Consider the following 19280-nt stretch of genomic DNA (forward strand, 5'->3'; position numbering starts at 1 on the left):
TCCAATGCAGAAATGGTTACATGCAGGGTCCGATGTGGCTCTGAGCTCTGTCTGACCAAGACACAAAGTCCGCCTGGCGTACAGTTCGCTAGTGTTGGGTGGGCAATTAAAATGGGGTTTCCTGAGCATTCCTGATCCAAGGACCAGACGCAGCTCAGAGCTCCCTCCACAACTGCCCAAAGAAATATGCCCCCACCTGTCCAAGGACCCTTGGGGGGGGGGAAATGTCATCCAAGCGTCCAATCAGCCGTGATCTTATTGACTGGCGGAGCAAACTCGATGGCCTACCTTTCTTCATATTTTCCAGCCTCAATCTCAATTTTCAAATTCCCCAAATAATCTGCCAGATTGGCATCCATTTTTGGTTAATTGTGGGCAGTTTTTCTATTGGGGTGGATGAGTGGGGGAAGGTTTGAGCTGAGCCCAACCAAGAATGATTTGGTTTTCTCCGCCCCCGGGGCCCCCATCCCCCGAACGCAAGGCAGTGCGTAAGCCATAGATTCCCCCCCCCCCCCCCCACCCCGTTCCCCATTAGAAGCAGTTTGAGCCGTTGGGCTGGCTGTGCAGTTTGCCTGTTGGGCCTTCCGAGTCCATCCACAGCTTGTCCTCCTCAATCCAGACGATCTTCCTCTGCTCCTGGACGATGCTATCCTTCAGTACCCGGAGCAGGCCCTCGATGTTGCACCAGCTGCTGGCCTCCACCGTGGCGGAAAGGCACGGCACGGACTCGAGGTGCTTCTGCTCGATGCGGTGAAGCTTCAAGAACTCATCGTCACTGCCGCAGGACTTTGGAGCCAGTTTCCTGAAGGAGAGACAGAGGTGAGCATTCGACACGTTCCCTCCGACTCTCACCAGCTTTTACAGGTGCACCATAGAAAGCATCCTTTCCGGTTGTATCACAGCTTGGTATGGGCTCCTGCTCTGCCCAAGACCGCAAGAAACTACAAAGGGTCCTGAATGTAGCCCAGTCCATCACGTCAGCACGGTGGCACAGTGGTTAGCACTGCTGCCTCACAGCGCCAGGGACCTGGGTTCAATTCTAGCCTCAGGTCACTGTCTATGTGGAGTTTGCACATTCTCCCCGTGTCTGCGTGAGTTTCCTCCGGGTGCTCCGGTTTCCTCCCACACTCCAAAGATGTGCAGGTTAGATTGATTGGCTGTGCTAAATTGCCCCTTCGTGTCTAAAGATGTGCAGGTTAGGTGGATTGGCCATGCTAAATTGCCCCTTAGTGTCCAAAGCTGTGCAGGTTAGATGGATTGGCCATGCCAAATTGCCCCTTAGTGTCTAAAGATGCGCAGGTTAGGTGGATTGGCCATGCTAAATTGCCCCTTAGTGTCCAAAGATGTGCAGGTTAGATAGATTGGCCATGCTAAATTGCCCCTTAGTGTCCAAAGATGTGCAGGTTAGGTGGATTGGCCATGCTAAATTGCCCCTTAGTGTCCAAAGATGTGTGGGTTAGGTGGATTGGCCATGCTAAATTGCCCCTTAGTGTCCAAAGATGTTCAGGTTAGGTGGATTGGCCATGCTAAATTGCCCCTTAGTGTCCAAAGATGTGTGGGTTAGGTTGATGGGTCATGCTAAATTGAACCTTAGTGTCAGGGGGATTAGCAGGGTAAATACATAGGGTTGCGGGGATGGGGGTTTGGGTGGGATTGTGGTCGGTGCAGGCTCGATGGGCCGAATGGCCTCCTTCTGCACCGCAGGGATTCTAGAATTCTATCACACAAACCAGCCTCCCATCCATTGACTCTGTCTACACTTCCCGCTGCCTCGGGAATGCAGCCAGCATAATTAAGGACCTCATGCACCCTGGACATTCTCTCTTCCGCCTTCTTTCGTCGGGAAAAATATACAAAAAATATATATAAAAGTCTGAGAACCTGTACCAACCGACTCAAGAACAGCTTCTTCCCTGCTGCCATCAGACTTTCGAATGGACTTATCTTATATTAAGTTGATCTTTCTCTACACCCTGGCTATGACTGTAACACTACCTTCTGCACTCTCTCCTTTCCTTCTCCCCTACATTTATTTATTAGTCACAAGTAGGCTTACATTAACACTGCAATGAAGTAACTGTGAAAATCCCCTAGTCGCCAAACTCCGGCACCTGTTCAGGTACACTGAGGGAGAATTTAGCATGGCCAATGCACCTAACGTGCACATCTTTTGACTGTGGGAGGAAACCGGAGCACCCGGAGGAAACCCACACAGACACCGGGAGAACGTGCAGACTCCGCACAGACAGTGACCCAGGCCGGGAATTGAACCCGGGTCCCTAGCGCTGTGAGGCAGCAGTGCTAATCACTGTGCCACTGTGCCGCCCTTAAGTACTCTATGAACAATATGCTTTGTCTGTACAGTTTAGAAGAAACAATACTTTTCACTGTATCCCAATACATGCAACAATAATACATCAAATCAAATCACACTAGCCTGAATGCCTTTCTACTTGGCACACACCAATGTGTCTGGGAGTTGGGGACTAGTTGAGTTAAGGGAATGAGGTTGACGGCAACAAAGATGTTAGAATTGTGTTGAGTTAACTGACTAGCATGTCTCTACATGGCCTCAATGTTTCCTGTGCTAATGGCCAGAGTTTGGAGTCTGCACATTCTCCCCGTGTCTGCGTGGGTTTCCTCCGGGTTCTCTGGTTTCCTCCCACAGTCCAAAGGGTTAGGTGGATTGGTCATGATAAATTACCCCTTTGTGTCAGGGGGCCTAAGATAGGGTCTGGGTGGGATTGTGGTCGGTGCAGTCTCGATGGGCCGAATGGCCTCCTTCTGCACTGCAGGGATTTAATGATTATTCTATGATTTAGAGCAGAGAAGGTGGGGGAGGGGGGGATGGTGGAGGGGGTGGGGGGGGGGGGGGGGTGGGGGTGGGTGGAGGGGGTGTGTGGGGGGGGGGGGAACATGATTGAGGTTTATAAGATTATGAGGGGTAGGGGCAGGGTGAATAGGGAGCAGCTGTTCCCCTTGGTTGAGGGGTCAATCACAAGGGGGTGATTGAGGGTGTTCTAGGGTGAGGGGGCAGGAGATCCAGAGGGGATTTGAGGAAAACCATTTTCACTCAGAGGGTGGTGGAAATCTGGAATGCGTTGCCTGGGAAGATAGTGGAGGCTGGAAACCTTACAACCTTTAAAAATATATTTGGATGAGCAACTGAAATATAACATTCAAGGACATGGGATAAGTGCAGGAAAATGGGATTAGCGTGTAGTTATTAATCCTGGTTAGAGTCACAGAGGTTTCTAGCACAGGCCTTTCGGCCCAACTTGTCCATGCCGCCCTTTTTCCTAACCACTAGGCTAGTCCCAATTGCCCGCGTTTGGCCCATATCCCTCTGTACCCTTCTTATCCATGTAACTGTCTATAGAGTCATCGAGGTAGTTATTGTCAGTGTAGAATCGGTGGGCCGAAGGGCCTTTTCTGTGCTGTGTGACTCTATGACAAATTTCCAAATTCTCACCCAGAAGGACAGTATCCACATGCAGGTCTGGGCAGAGACTGTCAGCATTAATAATCTCCAGTGCGTGTATCAGAGTTAAAGTGAACCATACCAGGCTGTATACTTTGCAGCAGGGGTGGCTGGTTAGCTGGGGACAATTGTAAAGAGGCTCCACTGAGACACTGGGGCCTACAGGACCTCTCCCCACCTCCCTGAATCCTCCCCCCTCCTCTTCCGAGTATAGTGCTGGGGGTTCTCGAATGGCTCTCTCTCCCACGTGGTTGTTAAGTAGTTTTACAAATTGTACCTCCAGCACCCCAACATGGAAACCTCTCCCCCTCTCCCAACATGCTTTGCAATAATGTTGACAGCAGCCGAGTAACATCAGAATGCAAAGGTTGTCAATAAGGAACAGTTTGAGGCAAAGTTGACAATGGTCAGTCTCGCATTGGGAAACCAGTTGAGATCCCAAGGGATGATAAGGAATGGACACCGTCATTTGGGTTCAAATATCACAAGATGGAGGCCACTGAAACCGTAGAGATTGGATCAGAGATCGCAACACAGACCAGGGGATTTTCACAGTAACTTCATTGCCGTGTCAATGTAAGCCTTACTTGTGACTAATAAATAAACTACTTTTACCCTGGCGACTTTGTTGATTCCGATTGCAATTGGAATTGCAGCTACCAATCTGGCCACCAGGGGGTGTGAAGAGCCTCCATTTATCCAATGGACCCGACTGATCCCTTTTGTTCCGCCTGGCACCTCACACCCCACCCCCCTCAACCCCTCACCCCCCCCACTCACCTCCCAACCCCTCACCCCCCCAATCACCTCCCAACCCCTCACCCCCCCCACCCCCCACAACCCCTCACCCCCCCACTCACCTCCCAACCCCTCACCCCTCCACTCACCTCCCAACCCCTCACACCCCCACTCACCTCCCAACCCCTCACCCCCCCACTCACCTCCCAACCCCTCCAACACCTCACCCTCCACTCCTCACTCCTCCACTCCTCACCCCCCCAACCCTCACCCCCCCAACACCTCACCCCCCACCCCCCCGCCCCCCCAACCCCTCACCCCCCAACCCTTCACCCCCTCTCAACCCCTCACCCCCCCACCCCCTTTCAACCCCACACCCCCCCCACTCATCCCCCCCACCCCTCACCCCCTCACCCCCATCCCCTCAACCCCCATCCCCCACCCCTCACCCCCCCCCCACCCACACCCCTCACCCCATCCCTCACCCCCCCCACCGCTCACCACTCACCCCACACTGCCCCCCCCCCACCTCCCCCTCAGCCCCCACCAATGCAGTTGGGACATTACCTCAATTTCTTGATGTTTTTTGAGGTCACTCTGATGTGAATGATAATGGCATAGATCTTTTCCGCGATTAAATCCTTGGCAGAGTGGACTCCGATTGGTAGCAATCCGTGTTTGCCCTTAGAAAGATACAACACAACACTTGAATAAAACCTGGAGAGCTCGGACAGGATTGGAGCGCCTGTTTACAAAAACATCCTCCTCAAATCCAACCTGAAATATTCCTTATCGCCTTGAAGAAGAGTCACACGGATGCAAGATGTTGGGCGGGATTTTCCAGACTCGCCCGCTTGCTCCGGGACTGGAAAATCCTATCCAAGGTCAACGGATGCGGGGGTGGGGTGCACGGCGGCACAGTGGTTAGCACCGCTGCCTCACAGCGCCAGGGACCCGGATTCGATTCCTGGCCTTGGGTCACTGTCTGTGCAGAGTCTGCACGTTCTCCCCGTGTCGGCGTGGGTTTCCTCCGGGTGCTCCGGTTTCCTACCACAGTCCGAAAGATGTGCCGTTTAGGTGTTAAATTCTCCCTCAGTGTACCCGAACAGGCGTCGGAATGTGGCAACTAGGGGATTTTCACAGTAACTTCATTGCGGTGTTAATGTAAGCCGACTTGTGACACTAATAAATAAACTTAAAAAAAACATCCCGTTCAATTATTCAGAGACACAGAATCCTGGATACAATGTGGAGTTTGGAACAGGGTTAATGTGCCTTCCACCTTCACAAGGACCACTTCCACTCTCATTCCACCCCACCCCACCCCTTGCACCCTCCAATGTTAAATAAAGACTGTACCTCAGCTATAACCTCTCTGATAGTTTTGAGTGTGATACATTCATATTTATCTTCATTCCTAACTTTTTGCAAGGAGAATCGAATCTTGGTCTTGAGCTGCTCCTCCGTGACAATCTCTAGGAAAGGAACAGTCGATATTATTCGCAATGGAGTGACAAAAACGACCCTTTATCCTTTGATGGAACTGTGCCTTAAAGAAACGCACTTAACCATGTTTCTCTGCAGGATGTTTCTAGCAGGTCCTAGAACTTTGTCGGCACCGTGTTGTCTGCCGCCGGTGTCCCCTATTGTTACTGAAGCAGTATAATTGGCACCATGTTGATTTTAATCTGAACTAATGCAGTGTTCTGTGGTTTTAATGTTCCCCTGGGATTGCTGATTCGAGCTCATAGAATCATAGAATCCCAACAGTGCAGAAGGAGGCCATTCAGCCCATCGAGTCTGCACCGACCACAATCCCACCCAGACCCTATTCCCACAACCCCACATATTTATCCTGCCAATTCCCCTGACACGAAGGGGCAATTTTGCATGTCCAATCCGCCTAACCCGCACATCTTTGGACTGTGGGAGGAAACCGGAGCACCCGGAGGAAACCCACAGGGAGAACGTGCAAACTCCACGCAGACAGTCACCCGAGGCCAGCATCAAACCCGGGTCCCTGGCGCTGTGAGGCTGCGCTGCTGTGCCACCGTTTTGCCCCCATGGGACGATTGACAGGTCAGGCCATGTGACTGGGGACAGCTATTTTTCGTACAGCATTCCAGTTTTAGTTTCGGTTTTCTGGTGCTGCTTGAAGTTAAGAGAGACAGCAGTGTTTATTTTTCCTCTCTCTCTGGAGTTGGAGTTTGGGGGTTTAAGTGTTGTTGTTTTTGGAGACTGGGTTTACTTCTCTGAGGTTTTGCTGTTTGGAGGATATGTCCTTCTCTGGAAACTGCTCTCGGGATCTCTGTCCAGAAGTGTTAAAAAGCTGGAAACCCGCCAGCGTACTCGTTTTTGTGCCAACTAATGCTAAGGCAGGGCGTGTATCTGTGGCATATAGCTTTAGATTGGAACATCAGAGAAAGCTAGCTGTTAGGAGCTATACCGTGTCATGTTTAAGTCTTATGATTGATAAAAGTTAAGCTAATTCCTTTTGTTATATTTTAACTGTGATCTTAAATAAACTTTGTTTGGTAAAAGCTTCCTAGTGGGTCACTTGAATCATACCTGGAGTGAAACAATTTATGTTCACCCTAATGCCAAAATCAAATGTAAAATTTAGGGTCTTGGCAAACTTCACAAAACACATTGGAGTTTCTAGTTTGGGCCCTAACAACATCCATTCACTCTCTCCAAAGTTGTACAGAAATGTACATGGGCCTGGATAGCTCAGTCGGTAGAACACCAGACTTTTAATCTGAGGGTCCAGGGTTCAAGTCCCTGGTTGGGCGATGCTTTGAGGGCAGCACGCTGGCACAGTGGTTAGCACTGCTGCCTCACAGCACCAGGGACCCGGGTTCGATTCCCGACTTGGGTCACTGTCTGTATGGAGTCTGCACATTCTCCCCGTGTCTGCGTGGGTTTCCTCCGGGTGTTCTGGTTTCCCCCCACAGTCCGAAAGATGTGCTGGTTAGGTGCATTGGCCATGCTAAATTGCCCCTTTGTGTCACGGGGACTAGCTCGGGTAAATGGGGTTATGGGGATAGGGGTGGGATTGTGGTCGGTGCAGACTCGATGGGCCAAATGGTCTTCATCTGCACTGTAGGGATTCTATGATTCTAATCCCCAATTCAGCAGTGGCCCATTTGGTTGCACTCTGTCCATATAAGAACAGGAGGAGGCCATTCAGCCCCTCCAATCTGTGCTGTGCCATTCAATAAGATTATGGCTGATCCGTGATAAGAACATAAGGAATAAGAGCAGGAGTAGGCCATGGCTGATCTTTTCGTGGACTCAGCTCCACTTACCCGCCCGCTCACCATAACCCTTAGTTCCTTTACTGTTCAAAAATTTATCTACTCTTGCCTTAAAAACATTCAGTGAGGTAGCCTCAACTGCTTCACTGGGCAGAGAATTCCACAGATTCACAACCCTTTGTGTGAAGAAGTTCCTCCTCAACTCAGTCCTAAATCTGCTCCTCCTTATTTTGAGGCCATGCCCCCTAGTTCTAGTTTCACCCGCCAGTGGAAACAACTTCCCTGCTTCTATCTTATCTATTCCCTTCATAATCTTATATGCTTCTATAAGATCTCCCCCGTCATTCTTCTGAATTCCAATGAGTATAGCCTCAGTCTCTCCTCATAAGCCAACCCACTCAACTTCGGAATCAACCTAGTGAATCTCCTCTGCACCCCCTCCAGTGCCAGTATATCCTTTCTCAAGTAAGGAGACCAAAACTGTACACAGTACTCCAGGTGTGGCCCAACTGGTGTGATCTAACTACAGGTCTTTGCCCACGGTCCCTTGAAAACTTGGCTCGACAGAAACCCTGTCAATCCCGGATTTGAAATGAACTGCTGGGATGGGATTTCCCAGTCTCTGCCCAAAGACAAACGGGCTCTTTTTCTGGTCTGTCAGATTTTCCATTCCACCATGACAATTCCCGCAGTGTGGACGGGACTGGAAAACTCCGAGCGTCGATTGCCGTTTGCGGAAAGGAGTTCCAAAGGCCAACTTTGCGTGAAGACGTGCTTCTTAGTTTTATTCCTGAGAAGTTTGGCTCTAATCTTTAGGCTCTGCCAGGCCGGCGGGCGGGCAGGGAGAGTTTTCCGCTCCCGTCCTCATTGACGGCGGGAGCGGAAAATACCGTGAGAAGGCCAAGGTGGCAGGAAGCGGTTGTCCCCACCTCCCACCATCAGTGGCGAGCCACATTAACCTCACTGGAAGGTGTAATTGTCAGGTCCGTACTGGTGGAATCATCCCCCCCTTCACACACGTCAAAGAAAAACCCATCCCCAGTGGGGGACTAAAGAGCCAGCAGAGGCATAATGGGCCAAATGGCCGCCATTGCTGCTATGTCAGTCTATGTGAAGGAGCGGTACACACCTGGCTGCACGATGGTAAACTCCGATGCAGATGGCGACTGGAGAAGGCGATTCATCAAAGCTTTGGCCAATAACGTTGGCAGAATGATCACTGGCCGTTTTTGCTGAACCGTGATTGGCTGAACCAGGCTGTAGGGCAAGATCTTTTCATCCTTATCTGCAACACACCAACAGTTTGATAGAAGATTTGTTGTCATAGAAACATAGAAGATAGGAGCAGGAGGAGGCCATTCAGCCCTTCGAGCCTGCTCCGACATTCATCACCATCACGGTTGATCTTCAAAAGTTTATTTATTAGTCACAGGCTTACATTAACACTGCAATGAAGTTACTGTGAAAATCCCCTAGTCACCACAGCCCGGCGCCTGTTCGGGTACACAGTGGGAGAACTTAGCACCTAACCAGCACGTCTTTCGGACTGTGGGAGGAAACCGGAGCACCCGGAGGAAACCCATGCAGACACGGGGAGAACGTGCAGACTCCACACAGACGGTGACCCAAGCCGGGAATTGAACCTGGGTCCCTGGCGCTGTGAGGCAGCAGTGCTAACCACTGTGTCACCCTGCCGCCCTATCTCAATGCCATACCATCGGCTCTCCCCATACCCCATACATCTTTAGAGTCTGGAAATCTATCTAGTTCCTTCTTAAATATATTCAGTGACGTGGCCTCCACAGCTTTCTGTGGTACGGAATTCCACAGGTTCGCCACCCTCTGAGTGAAGACATTTCTCCTCAACTCAGTCCTAAATGGCCCACCCTACATCCTGAGACTGTGACCCCTTGTTCTAGCCCCCTCTGCCCTCCCAGCCAGAGGAAACAACATTCCTGTATCCAGTCTGTCCAATCCTGTCAGAATTTTAGATATTTCAATCAGGTCCCCCCTCATTCATCTAAACTCCAGTGAATACAGGACCAGTCGATCCAATCTCTCCTCATACCTCATAGGACACAATCTGTCCTGGTCCCCCCATGCCGACACTATAGTTAAGAAAGCCCCACCAATGCCTCTACTTTCTCAGAAGACTAAGGAAGTTTGGCATGTCTGCTACGACTCTCACCAACTTTTACAGATGCACCATAGAAAGCATCCTTTCTGGTTGTATCACAGCTTGGTGTGGCTCCTGCTCTGCCCAAGACCGCAAGAAACTACAAAAGGTTGTGAATGTAGCCCAATCCATCACGCAAACCAGCCTCCCATCCATTGACTCTGTCTTCACTTCCCGCTGCCTCGGCAAAGCAGCCAGCATAATCAAGGACCCCACGCACCCCGGACATTCTCTCTTCCACCTTCTTCCATCGGGAAAAGGATACAAAAGTCTGAGATCACGTACCAACTGATTCAAGAACAGCTTCTTCCCTGCTGCTGTCAGACTTTTGAATGGGGTAACCTTATATTAAGTTGATCTTTCTCTATACCCTAGCTATGACTGCAACACCACATTCTGCACTCTCTCACTTCCTTCTCTATGAATGGTATGCTTTGTCTGTATAGCGCGCAAGAAACAATACTTTTCACTGTGTCCCAATACATGTGACAATAATAAATCAAATCTTACGACAATTCTACCATTCCAGGAATCTGGTGAAAATTCACAGCACACCCTCTAAGACAAATATATCCTTTTCCAGATAAGGAGATCAAAACTGCACACAATGCTCCAAGTGTAATCTCGCCAAGACCCTGTACAGATGCAGTAAGGCATCCTTGCTCCTGTACTTAAATCCTCTTGCAATGAAGACCAATGTATCATTTGCCTTCCTAACTCTTTGCTGTATCTGCATTCTGCCCCTCCCCTCCCTCCCCCCGCCCCCCCACCCCAACCCCCCCACCACCTAGTGACAAGGGCCTGGGAGTAATTTTAACCCATGCAGCCATCAAGAGCAGATGGCTCATCTGTTTTACACCCTGTTGTTTTTTTATTCATTTGTGGGACATGGGCGTCGCTGGCTGGCCAGCATTTATTGCCCATCCCTCATTGCCCGAGGGCAGTTGAGAGTCAACCACATTGCTGTGGCTCTGGAGTCACATGTAGACCAGACCGGGTAAGGACGGCAGATTTCCTTCCCCAAAGGATATTATTGAACCAGATGGGTTTTTCCAACAATGGTTTCATGACCATCAGTAGAGTCTTAATTCCAGATATTTTTTATTGAATTCAAATTCCACCGTGGCGGGATTCGAACCCGGATCCCCAGAGCATTAACTGAGTTTCTGGATTAATACAATCATAGAATCCCTGCAGTGCAGAAGGAGGCCATTTGGCCCATCGAGTCTGCACCGAGCACAATCCCATCCACGCCCTATCCCCATAACCCCACCTATTTACCCTAGCTAGTCCCCGATATTAAGGGGCAATTTAGCATGGCCAATCCATCTCACCCTTTGGACGGTGGGAGGAAACCGGAGCACCCAGAGGAAACCCACGCAGACACGGGGAGAACGTGCAAACTCCACACAGACAGTGACCCAAGGCCAGAATTGAACTTGGGTCTCTGGAGCTGTGAGGCAGCAGTGCTAACCACTGTGCCACCATGCCACCCTAATAGTCTGGCGATAAAACCACTAGGCCATCATCTCCCCATTATTTAGCTTCCAATTGCGCCTATGGTTGCCTGGGTAGCAACAAACATTCACCCACCTGACTTGAGTGACACCCCCTGTTTCACCTAAGAACCAGGGGGTCAGCAATTCAGGAGGCAATCTCGAGGAAGAGTAGAGGGGAAAGGAGGAAAGATTTCTTTCACTCAGAGGGTTTTGAGGAGTGGGGTCTGGAACTCACTCCCTGAAAGCCGCAACTCATTGAAAAGTTGTCTGGATGTGCAGCCAAAGTGTCGTAACCTACCGGAGTACAGACCAAATGCTAGAATGTGGGATGAGGTTGAAACATTGAAACTAGAAGCAGGAGGAGACCATTTGGCCCTTCGAGCCTGCTCCACCATTCAGATTGATCATGGCTGATCATCAAATTCAATATCCTGATCCCCCCTTCCCCCCCGTATCCCTCGACCTCTTTAGCCCCAAGAGCTACATCGAATTTCTTCTTGAAATCACACATTTTGGCCTCAACTACTTTCTGTGGGAGTGAATTCCACACATTCATCACTCTCTGGGTGAAGAAATTTCTCCTCACCTCAGTCCTAAAAGGTTTACCCCTTATCCTCAAACTATGGCCCCTAGTTCTGGACTCCCCCACCATCGGGAACATTCTTTCTGAATCTACCTTGTCTAACCCTCTTAGAATTTTATACGTTTTTGTGAGATCCCCTCTCACTCTTCTAAACTCCAGTGAATATAATCCTAACCGACTTAGTCTCTCCTCATAAGACAGACCTGCCATCCCAGGAATCAGCCTGGTAAACCTTCGCTGTACTCCCTCTATAGCAAGGACATCCTTCCTCAGATAAGGACATCAAAACTGCACACAATACTCCAGGTGTGGCCTCACCAACAATTGCAGCAAAACATCCCTATCCCTATACTCAAATCCTCTCGCGATGAAGGCCAACATACCATTTGCCTTCTTTACTGCCTGCTGTACCTGCACGCTTACTTTCAGCGACTGATGCACGAGGACGCCAAGGTCTCATTGAGTATCCACCTCTCTCAATTCACACCCATTCAAATAATAATGGGCGGCACGGTAGCACAGTTGGGCGGCACGGTAGCACAGTGGTTAGCACAGCTGCTTCACAGCTCCAGGGACCTGGGTTCGATTCCCGGCTTGGGCCACTGTCTGTGTGGAGTTTGCACATTCTCCTCATGTCTGCGTGGGTTTCCTCCGGGTGCTCCGGTTTCCTCCCACAGTCCAAAGATGTGCGGGTTAGGTTGATTGGCCATGCTAAAATTGCCCTTAGTGTCCTGGGATGGGTAGGTTAGAGAGATTAGTGGGTAAATATGTAGGAATATGGGGGTAGGGCCTGGGTGGGATTGTGGTCGGTGCAGACTCGATGGGCCGAATGGCCTCTTTCTATGCTGTAGGGTTTCTAAGATTTCTAAGAATAATCTGTCTTCCTATTATTGCTACCAAAGTGGATAACCTCACATTTATCCACATTATACTGCATCTGCCATGCAGATGCCCACACACTCAGCCTGTCCAAATCACGCTCAAGCATCTCTGCATCCTCCTCACAGCTCACCCTCCCACCCAACTTTGTATCATCTGCAAATTTGGAGATAATACATTCAGTTCCCTCTTCCAAATTATTCATTTATAATATGAACAGTTGGGATCCTAGCACAGATCCCTGCAGTACCCCACTAGTCACTGCCTGCCAATTGGAAAAAGACCCATTTATGCCAACTCTTTGCTTCCTATCTGCTAACCAGCTTTCTATCCATTTCAAGATACTACCTGCAACCCCATGTGCTTTAACTTTACATTGTAGTCTGTTGTGTGAGACCTTGTCCAAAGCCTTCTGAAAGTCTCAATAAACACATCCACTGGTTCTCCTCGGTCAACTCTACTCTGCTAACCAGCTTTCTATCCATCTCAAGATATGAGCCACAATCCCAAGCGCCTTAACTTTACAGTTGAGTGGCCTTTTTCTCAACTGACACAGACACGATGGGCTGAGTGGCCTCTTTCTGTGCTATAGACCGTCTATGACTCTATCTTCTTTTATTCGTTCATGGGATGTGGGCGTCGCTGGCTGGGTGAGCATTGATCTCCCCTTCCTGTTTGAACTGAGTGGCTCGCTAGGCCTTGCTGCTGTTTCCCCGGCGACGGAGGGCAAAAATAACGGGAAACCCTATTGGCAGAGGCGAGACTGGAAGGTCCCATCACTGGCCAATGGTGGGTCGCCTCCATGATACACGCTGTGTGTGGTGGGTGGGGGGGGGGGGGAGTGGAGGAATGGAAAGTCCCGCCCTTGGTCTTCATGCAGAGTCGCCTTGCACTCACTGTCATGCCAGATTCTGAGAGATGAGTTACTGGCACTGGGCTGGCGCCTTGGAAGGCTGGCTGGCACAATCCTCACTTGGTCTGGGCATAACTTCTTCATCTTCACATTGTTCTTCAGAAACTTTACAAAACACAAGAGGGAAGAGCAGGAACAGTGAGAAGAGAAATAACTTGGCGTCTGTTTGTCCAAACCTCCCAAAAGAAGCAACACAGAAACCCGAGTAACAACCAGGAAATAAGAATACTGATTGTTCCATTCCGGGATACAAATATGAAATAAGGCAACACGATCTTCAACACAGTGGATTCATGATTCCAAATGGAAATAGGATGGGAATTCGAGGGAATTAAGTTTCCAGGGATACGAGGATCACTCCATGGAATGTTAGTATCGAACAAAATGGCCTCCATCTAATGGATTTATGACTGTTCGATATTATATATTATAACTATTTAACGGGGATTTCTTTTTTACTTTATTGAGGGTTAAGATCACTTCACCAAGATCCACCAGTTGGATTTGCCTCACTAATCGCCCTAACCTAGACATCTTTGGATACCAAGGGGCAATTTAGCATGGCCAATCAGCCTAAGCTGCGCATCTTTGGATACTAAGGGGCAATTTAGCATGGTCAATCCCCCAACCTGAACATCTTTGGACATTAAGGGGCAATTTAGCATGGTCAATCCCCCTAACCTGAACATCTTTGGACACTAAGGGGCAATTTAGCATGGCCAATCCATTCAACCAACACATCTTTGGACACTAAGGGGCAATTTAGCATGGCCAATCCACCTAATCTGCACATCTTTGGACATTAAGGGGCAATTTAACATGGCCAATCCATCTAACCTGAACATCTTTGGACACTAAGGGGCAATTTAGCATGGCCAATCCACCTAACCCGCACGTCTTTGGAGTGTGGGAGGAAACCGGAGCACCCGGAGGAAACTCACGCAGACACGGGGAGAACATGCAAATTCCACACAGACAGTGACCCAAGACCGGAATCAAACCCGGGTCCCTGGCGCTGTGAGGCAGCATTGCTAACCACTGTGACGCCGTGCCGCCCACTGAGATCAACGCGTGACTATATATTAGAGCAACATGGGAATTCCTGAGTGGGGAGAGGCCGGAGTCATGACGTGGTTCCGGTAGATTGTAAATTCATTGGCGCCTTACCTTCTTGTCCCTCTCATTTTTCCGGAAGTTTCCCATCAGCGCGTAGATTTTAACCAGGAGGAGCTGGTGAGCTCTGAGGAAGCGGGAGGTGGAGGGCGGGGTGGAGGGCGGGGTGGAGGGCGGGGTGGAGGGCGGGGTGGAGGGCGGGGTGGAGGGCGGGGTGGAGGGCGGGGTGGAGGGCGGGGTGGAGAGAGGGGTGGAGAGAGGGGTGGAGAGAGGGGTGGAGGGCGGGGTGGAGGGCGGGGTGGAGGGCGGGGTGGAGAGAGGGGTGGAGAGAGGGGTGGAGAGAGGGGTGGAGAGAGGGGTGGAGAGAGGGGTGGAGGGCGGGGTGGAGAGAGGGGTGGAGAGAGGGGTGGAGAGAGGGGTGGAGAGAGGGGTGGAGAGAGGGGTGGAGAGAGGGGTGGAGAGAGGGGTGGAGAGAGGGGTGGAGAGAGGGGTGGAGAGAGGGGTGGAGAGAGGGGTGGAGAGAGGGGTGGAGAGAGGGGTGGAGAGAGGGGTGGAGAGAGGGGTGGAGAGAGGGGTGGAGAGAGGGGTGGAGAGAGGGGTGGAGAGAGGGGTGGAGGGAGGGGTGGAGGGAGGGGTGGAGGGAGGGGTGGAGGGAGGGGTGGAGGGAGGGGTGGAGGGAGGGGTGGAGGGAGGGGTGGAGGGAGGGGTGGAGGGAGGGGTGGAGGGAGAGTTGGAGGGAGAGTTGGAGGGAGAGTTGGAGGGAGAGTTGGAGGGAGAGTTGGAGGGAGAGTTGGAGGGAGAGTTGGAGGGAGAGTTGGAGGGAGAGTTGGAGGGAGAGTTGGAGGGAGAGTTGGAGGGAGAGTTGGAGGGAGAGTTGGAGGGAGAGTTGGAGGGAGAGTTGGAGGGAGAGTTGGAGGGAGAGTTGGAGGGAGAGTTGGAGGGAGAGTTGGAGGGAGAGTTGGAGGGAGAGTTGGAGGGAGAGTTGGAGGGAGAGTTGGAGGGAGAGTTGGAGGGAGAGTTGGAGGGAGAGATGGAGGGAGAGATGAAGGGAGAGATGAAGGGAGAGATGAAGGGAGAGATGAAGGGAGAGATGAAGGGAGAGATGAAGGGAGAGATGAAGGGAGAGATGAAGGGAGGGATGAAGGGAGGGATGAAGGGAGGGATGAAGGGAGGGATGAAGGGAGGGATGAAGGGAGGGATGAAGGGAGGGATGAAGGGAGGGATGAAGGGAGAGATGGAGAGAGGGATGGAGAGAGGGATGGAGAGAGGGATGGAGAGAGGGATGGAGAGAGGGATGAAGGGAGAAAGAGAAGCGCCATTAGGAACAGTCCAGTTACACCTCACTGTCAGCTGATCACATCAGTGTATCGTTTGTTTTTCTCTCAGAATTAAGAACTCTTTGCGATTGGAATGATTGAGATTCAATCTCAGAGCACGTGTACGGAATTTTGCAGACAGAGGCTAAAACTGTCCGTCCTCGTTCGAGGGTGGGGATTTTCCAATGCCGTTTGAAAGTGAACGGAGTTTTGCTGGAACGCCAAGTTTTCCATCCTCGCCCGCAACGGGTCTCGCCCTGGACGAGACTGGAGAATCTGTCCTGGGGCCTAGGGGAGCGAGGGGGGTGGGCTGGCTACGTTAGGGCCAGAGGTCAAGGTTTCGGACTCCTGATGACGAGACACAGAGAGATGAAGGGAGGAGATTCTCCGACCTTGCTGGCGGCTGTGATTCTCCAGTCCCGCTGCTGTGAACGGAGATCTGACTGAGCGCCAAATTCTCCACTCTCGCTGTCAGCGGTAGCGGGGGGTTGGAGGGGGGGGGTTGCGGGATCGGAGAATCTCGGCCGAAGTCTGACAAGTTAGGCCTCGCATCATCCCGTGGCGGTTTGTGTAATACCGTGTGTATTCATTGCCCCGTGCCATGAATACCCAGACGCTATAATTTGACATCATGACCTATCGTCAAGGTTACGCCACGGATGCACGGGACTCCCGTGCAGCCTGGTTTGCAGTTGGTCAAAGATGGCACGGGGGAGTTGGCCTTGTGTGTTTGGTGTCCAGTTCAAGCAGTTGCCCCTGTCAAACTCCACGCCACCACAAGTTGGGCGGTAGTGTGGGGTTGGGGACAGCAGCTTGCTGCCTGGAGGCTTAGGGTAGGCAGTAGGCCGAGTCAAGGCCCAGCAGCCGGTTGGCGAGGGGGAGAGCATGTGGAGTCAGGTCAAAGGTCATGAACCAGTAATGGTTTTTTAAAGTTTGAAATTTATTTATTAGTGACACAACTAGGCTTACCTTAACACCGCAATGAAGTTACTGTAAAAATCCCCTAGTCGCCACTAATCCAGAAACTCAGCTAATGTTCTGAGGACCTGGGTTCGAATCCCACCACGGCAGATGGTGGGAATTTGAATTCAATAAAAAATATCTGGAATTAAGAATCTACTGATGACCATGAAACCATTGTCGATTGTCGGAAAAACCCATCTGGTTCACTAATGTCCTTTAGGGAAGGAAATCTGCCATCCTTACCCGGTCTGGCCTACATGTGACTCCAGAGCCACAGCAATAGAATAGAATAGAATCCCTACAGTACAGAAAGAGGCCATTCGGCCCATCGAGTCTGCACCGACCACAATCCCACCCAGGCCCTACCCCCATATCCCTACATATTTACCCACTAATCCCTCTAACCTACGTATCTCAGGACACTAAGGGGCAATTTTTAGCATGGCCAATCAACCTAACCCGCACATCTTTGGACTGTGGGAGGAAACCGGAGCACCCGGAGGAAACCCATGCAGACATGAGGAGAATGTGCAAACTCCACACAGACAGTGACGCAAGCCGGGAATCGAACCCAGGTCCCTGGAGCTGTGAAGCAGCAGTGCTAACCGTGCCGCCCATAATGTGGTTGACTCTCAACTGCCCTCTGAACAAGGGCAACTGGGGATGGGCAATAAATGCTGGCCAGTCAGCGATGCCCATGCCCCATGAATGAATGAAAAAAACAATTCCTGGCAGGGGAATCAAACCAGGAGCTTCTGGCTCCAGAGGCAGGGGCCCTACCCACTGTGCCACAAGCGCTCCTTGTGCAAGCTATGTAATTGAGTTTTTGTATCTTCCTAGGAATACGTGGGCTCCTTATTCCTCCTGTCAACATGACTCTAACCCATTGTTAGTCTATTTGCCATTAATCTGGCTGCTCTGTGGCCCTATAGATTTTTAAAACATCATTTCACAGGATACGGACATTTCTGGCTTTCTATTTAGCCTGAGTCAAGTGAATTAAATCAAACAAACTCAGGAACAAAGCGAGAAGGGCAGCCCCCAAATAGAAGAGAACCGGCCAAACCAAAAGACAAAGCGTAAAGGAAACATCAAACTTAAAAGAGTCAATGATACACCCCAGTCACTGCGGGGCCCAACGGGCACGGAAGGGGCATTACTGGCTGGGCCCAGCATCTATTGCCCATCCTTAATTGCCCTCCATTTCAGAGGGCAGTTAAGAGTCAAGTCAATTTTATTTATTTATCACAAGGAGGCTTACATTAACACTGCAATGAAGTTACTGTGAGAATCCCCTAGTCGCCACACTCCGGCGCCTGTTCGGGTACACTGAGGGAGAATTTAGCACGGCCAGTGCATCTAACTAGTACATCTTTCAGACTGTGGGAGGAAACCGGAGCACCCGGAGGAAACCCACACAGACACGGGGAGAACGTGCAGACTCTGCACAGACAGTGACCCAAGCTGGGAATTGAACCCGGGTCCCTGTGAGGCAGCAGCACTAACCACTGTGCCACCGTACCGCCCAACCACATTGCTGTGGGTCTGGAGTCACATTTTTAAAAATTATTATTGTCACATGTAGGCTTACATCAATATTACAATGAAGTTACTGTGAAAGTAGGCCAGACCGGGTAAGGATGGCAGATTTCCTTCCATAAAGGACATTAGTGAACCAGATGGGTGTTTCCTGACAATCGACAATGGTTTCATGGTCATCAGTAGATTCTTAATCCCAGATTATTATTGAGTTCAAATTTCACCATCTACCGTGGCGGGATTTGAACCCAAGCCTCAGAGTATTACCCCGTGTCTCTGGATTACTAGTCCAGTGACAATGCCACTACGCCATGATGGAATAGCTTGTCCTGTACCTGCTGTAGCTGGGGATAGTTCCCTGCTCCAGGTCCTTCATGGTAAATGGGTCGACTCTGGCGCACTGCCACTCGTATTTTGTCTGGCGGGCTGTGCCCAACACGCGCAGAATCTCGTCGCACTTGACCTGTAAGGAGCAGCTGTCCACTTGGCCCAGGATGTTCAGGTTCACTCGGATGTAGAAGGAGCCTCGAGCCATGGTTACCCCGTCCGTGTCTCCCAGGATCCCCTCAGCCTCCCTGCAACCTGGAGGTGCACATATTAAAACTGGTGTGAAAGAAGCACTGGTCTACGCCAGCAGACGCACATTGGCGATGGCCCAGTGGTATTATCGCCAGACTATTAATCCAAAAATTCAGCTAATGTTCTGGGGACCTGGGTTCGAATCCCACCACGGCAGATGGTGGAATTTGAATTCAATAAAAAATATCTGGAATTAAGAATCTACTGATGACCATGAAACCATTGTCGATTGTCAGAAAAACCC

At 50.7% G+C, this 19280-nt stretch overlaps 1 protein-coding gene and 1 non-coding gene across 2 annotated transcripts in view; one reads left to right on the top strand and one right to left on the bottom strand.

The window, feature by feature from the left end:
• Positions 1-531: 531 nt before the first annotated feature.
• LOC144509511 (caspase recruitment domain-containing protein 11-like) overlaps positions 532-19280 on the bottom strand; it is a 103355-nt gene continuing 84606 nt past the window's right edge. The window contains exons 17-23 of the mRNA XM_078238416.1: positions 18793-19039; positions 14694-14766; positions 13511-13631; positions 8606-8761; positions 5579-5694; positions 4787-4902; positions 532-802 (exon numbers count right to left, since the gene is read on the bottom strand). Coding sequence (XP_078094542.1) covers positions 532-802; positions 4787-4902; positions 5579-5694; positions 8606-8761; positions 13511-13631; positions 14694-14766; positions 18793-19039 — 1100 coding nt within the window. The remainder of the gene's footprint in view (positions 803-4786; positions 4903-5578; positions 5695-8605; positions 8762-13510; positions 13632-14693; positions 14767-18792; positions 19040-19280) is intronic.
• trnak-uuu (transfer RNA lysine (anticodon UUU)) lies at positions 6939-7011 on the top strand. The gene has a single exon. It is a non-coding gene; the product is annotated as a tRNA-Lys (tRNA).

Source organism: Mustelus asterias, chromosome 21 (assembly GCF_964213995.1).
Source record: "Mustelus asterias chromosome 21, sMusAst1.hap1.1, whole genome shotgun sequence".
In the NCBI taxonomy this organism is placed as follows: domain Eukaryota; kingdom Metazoa; phylum Chordata; class Chondrichthyes; order Carcharhiniformes; family Triakidae; genus Mustelus; species Mustelus asterias.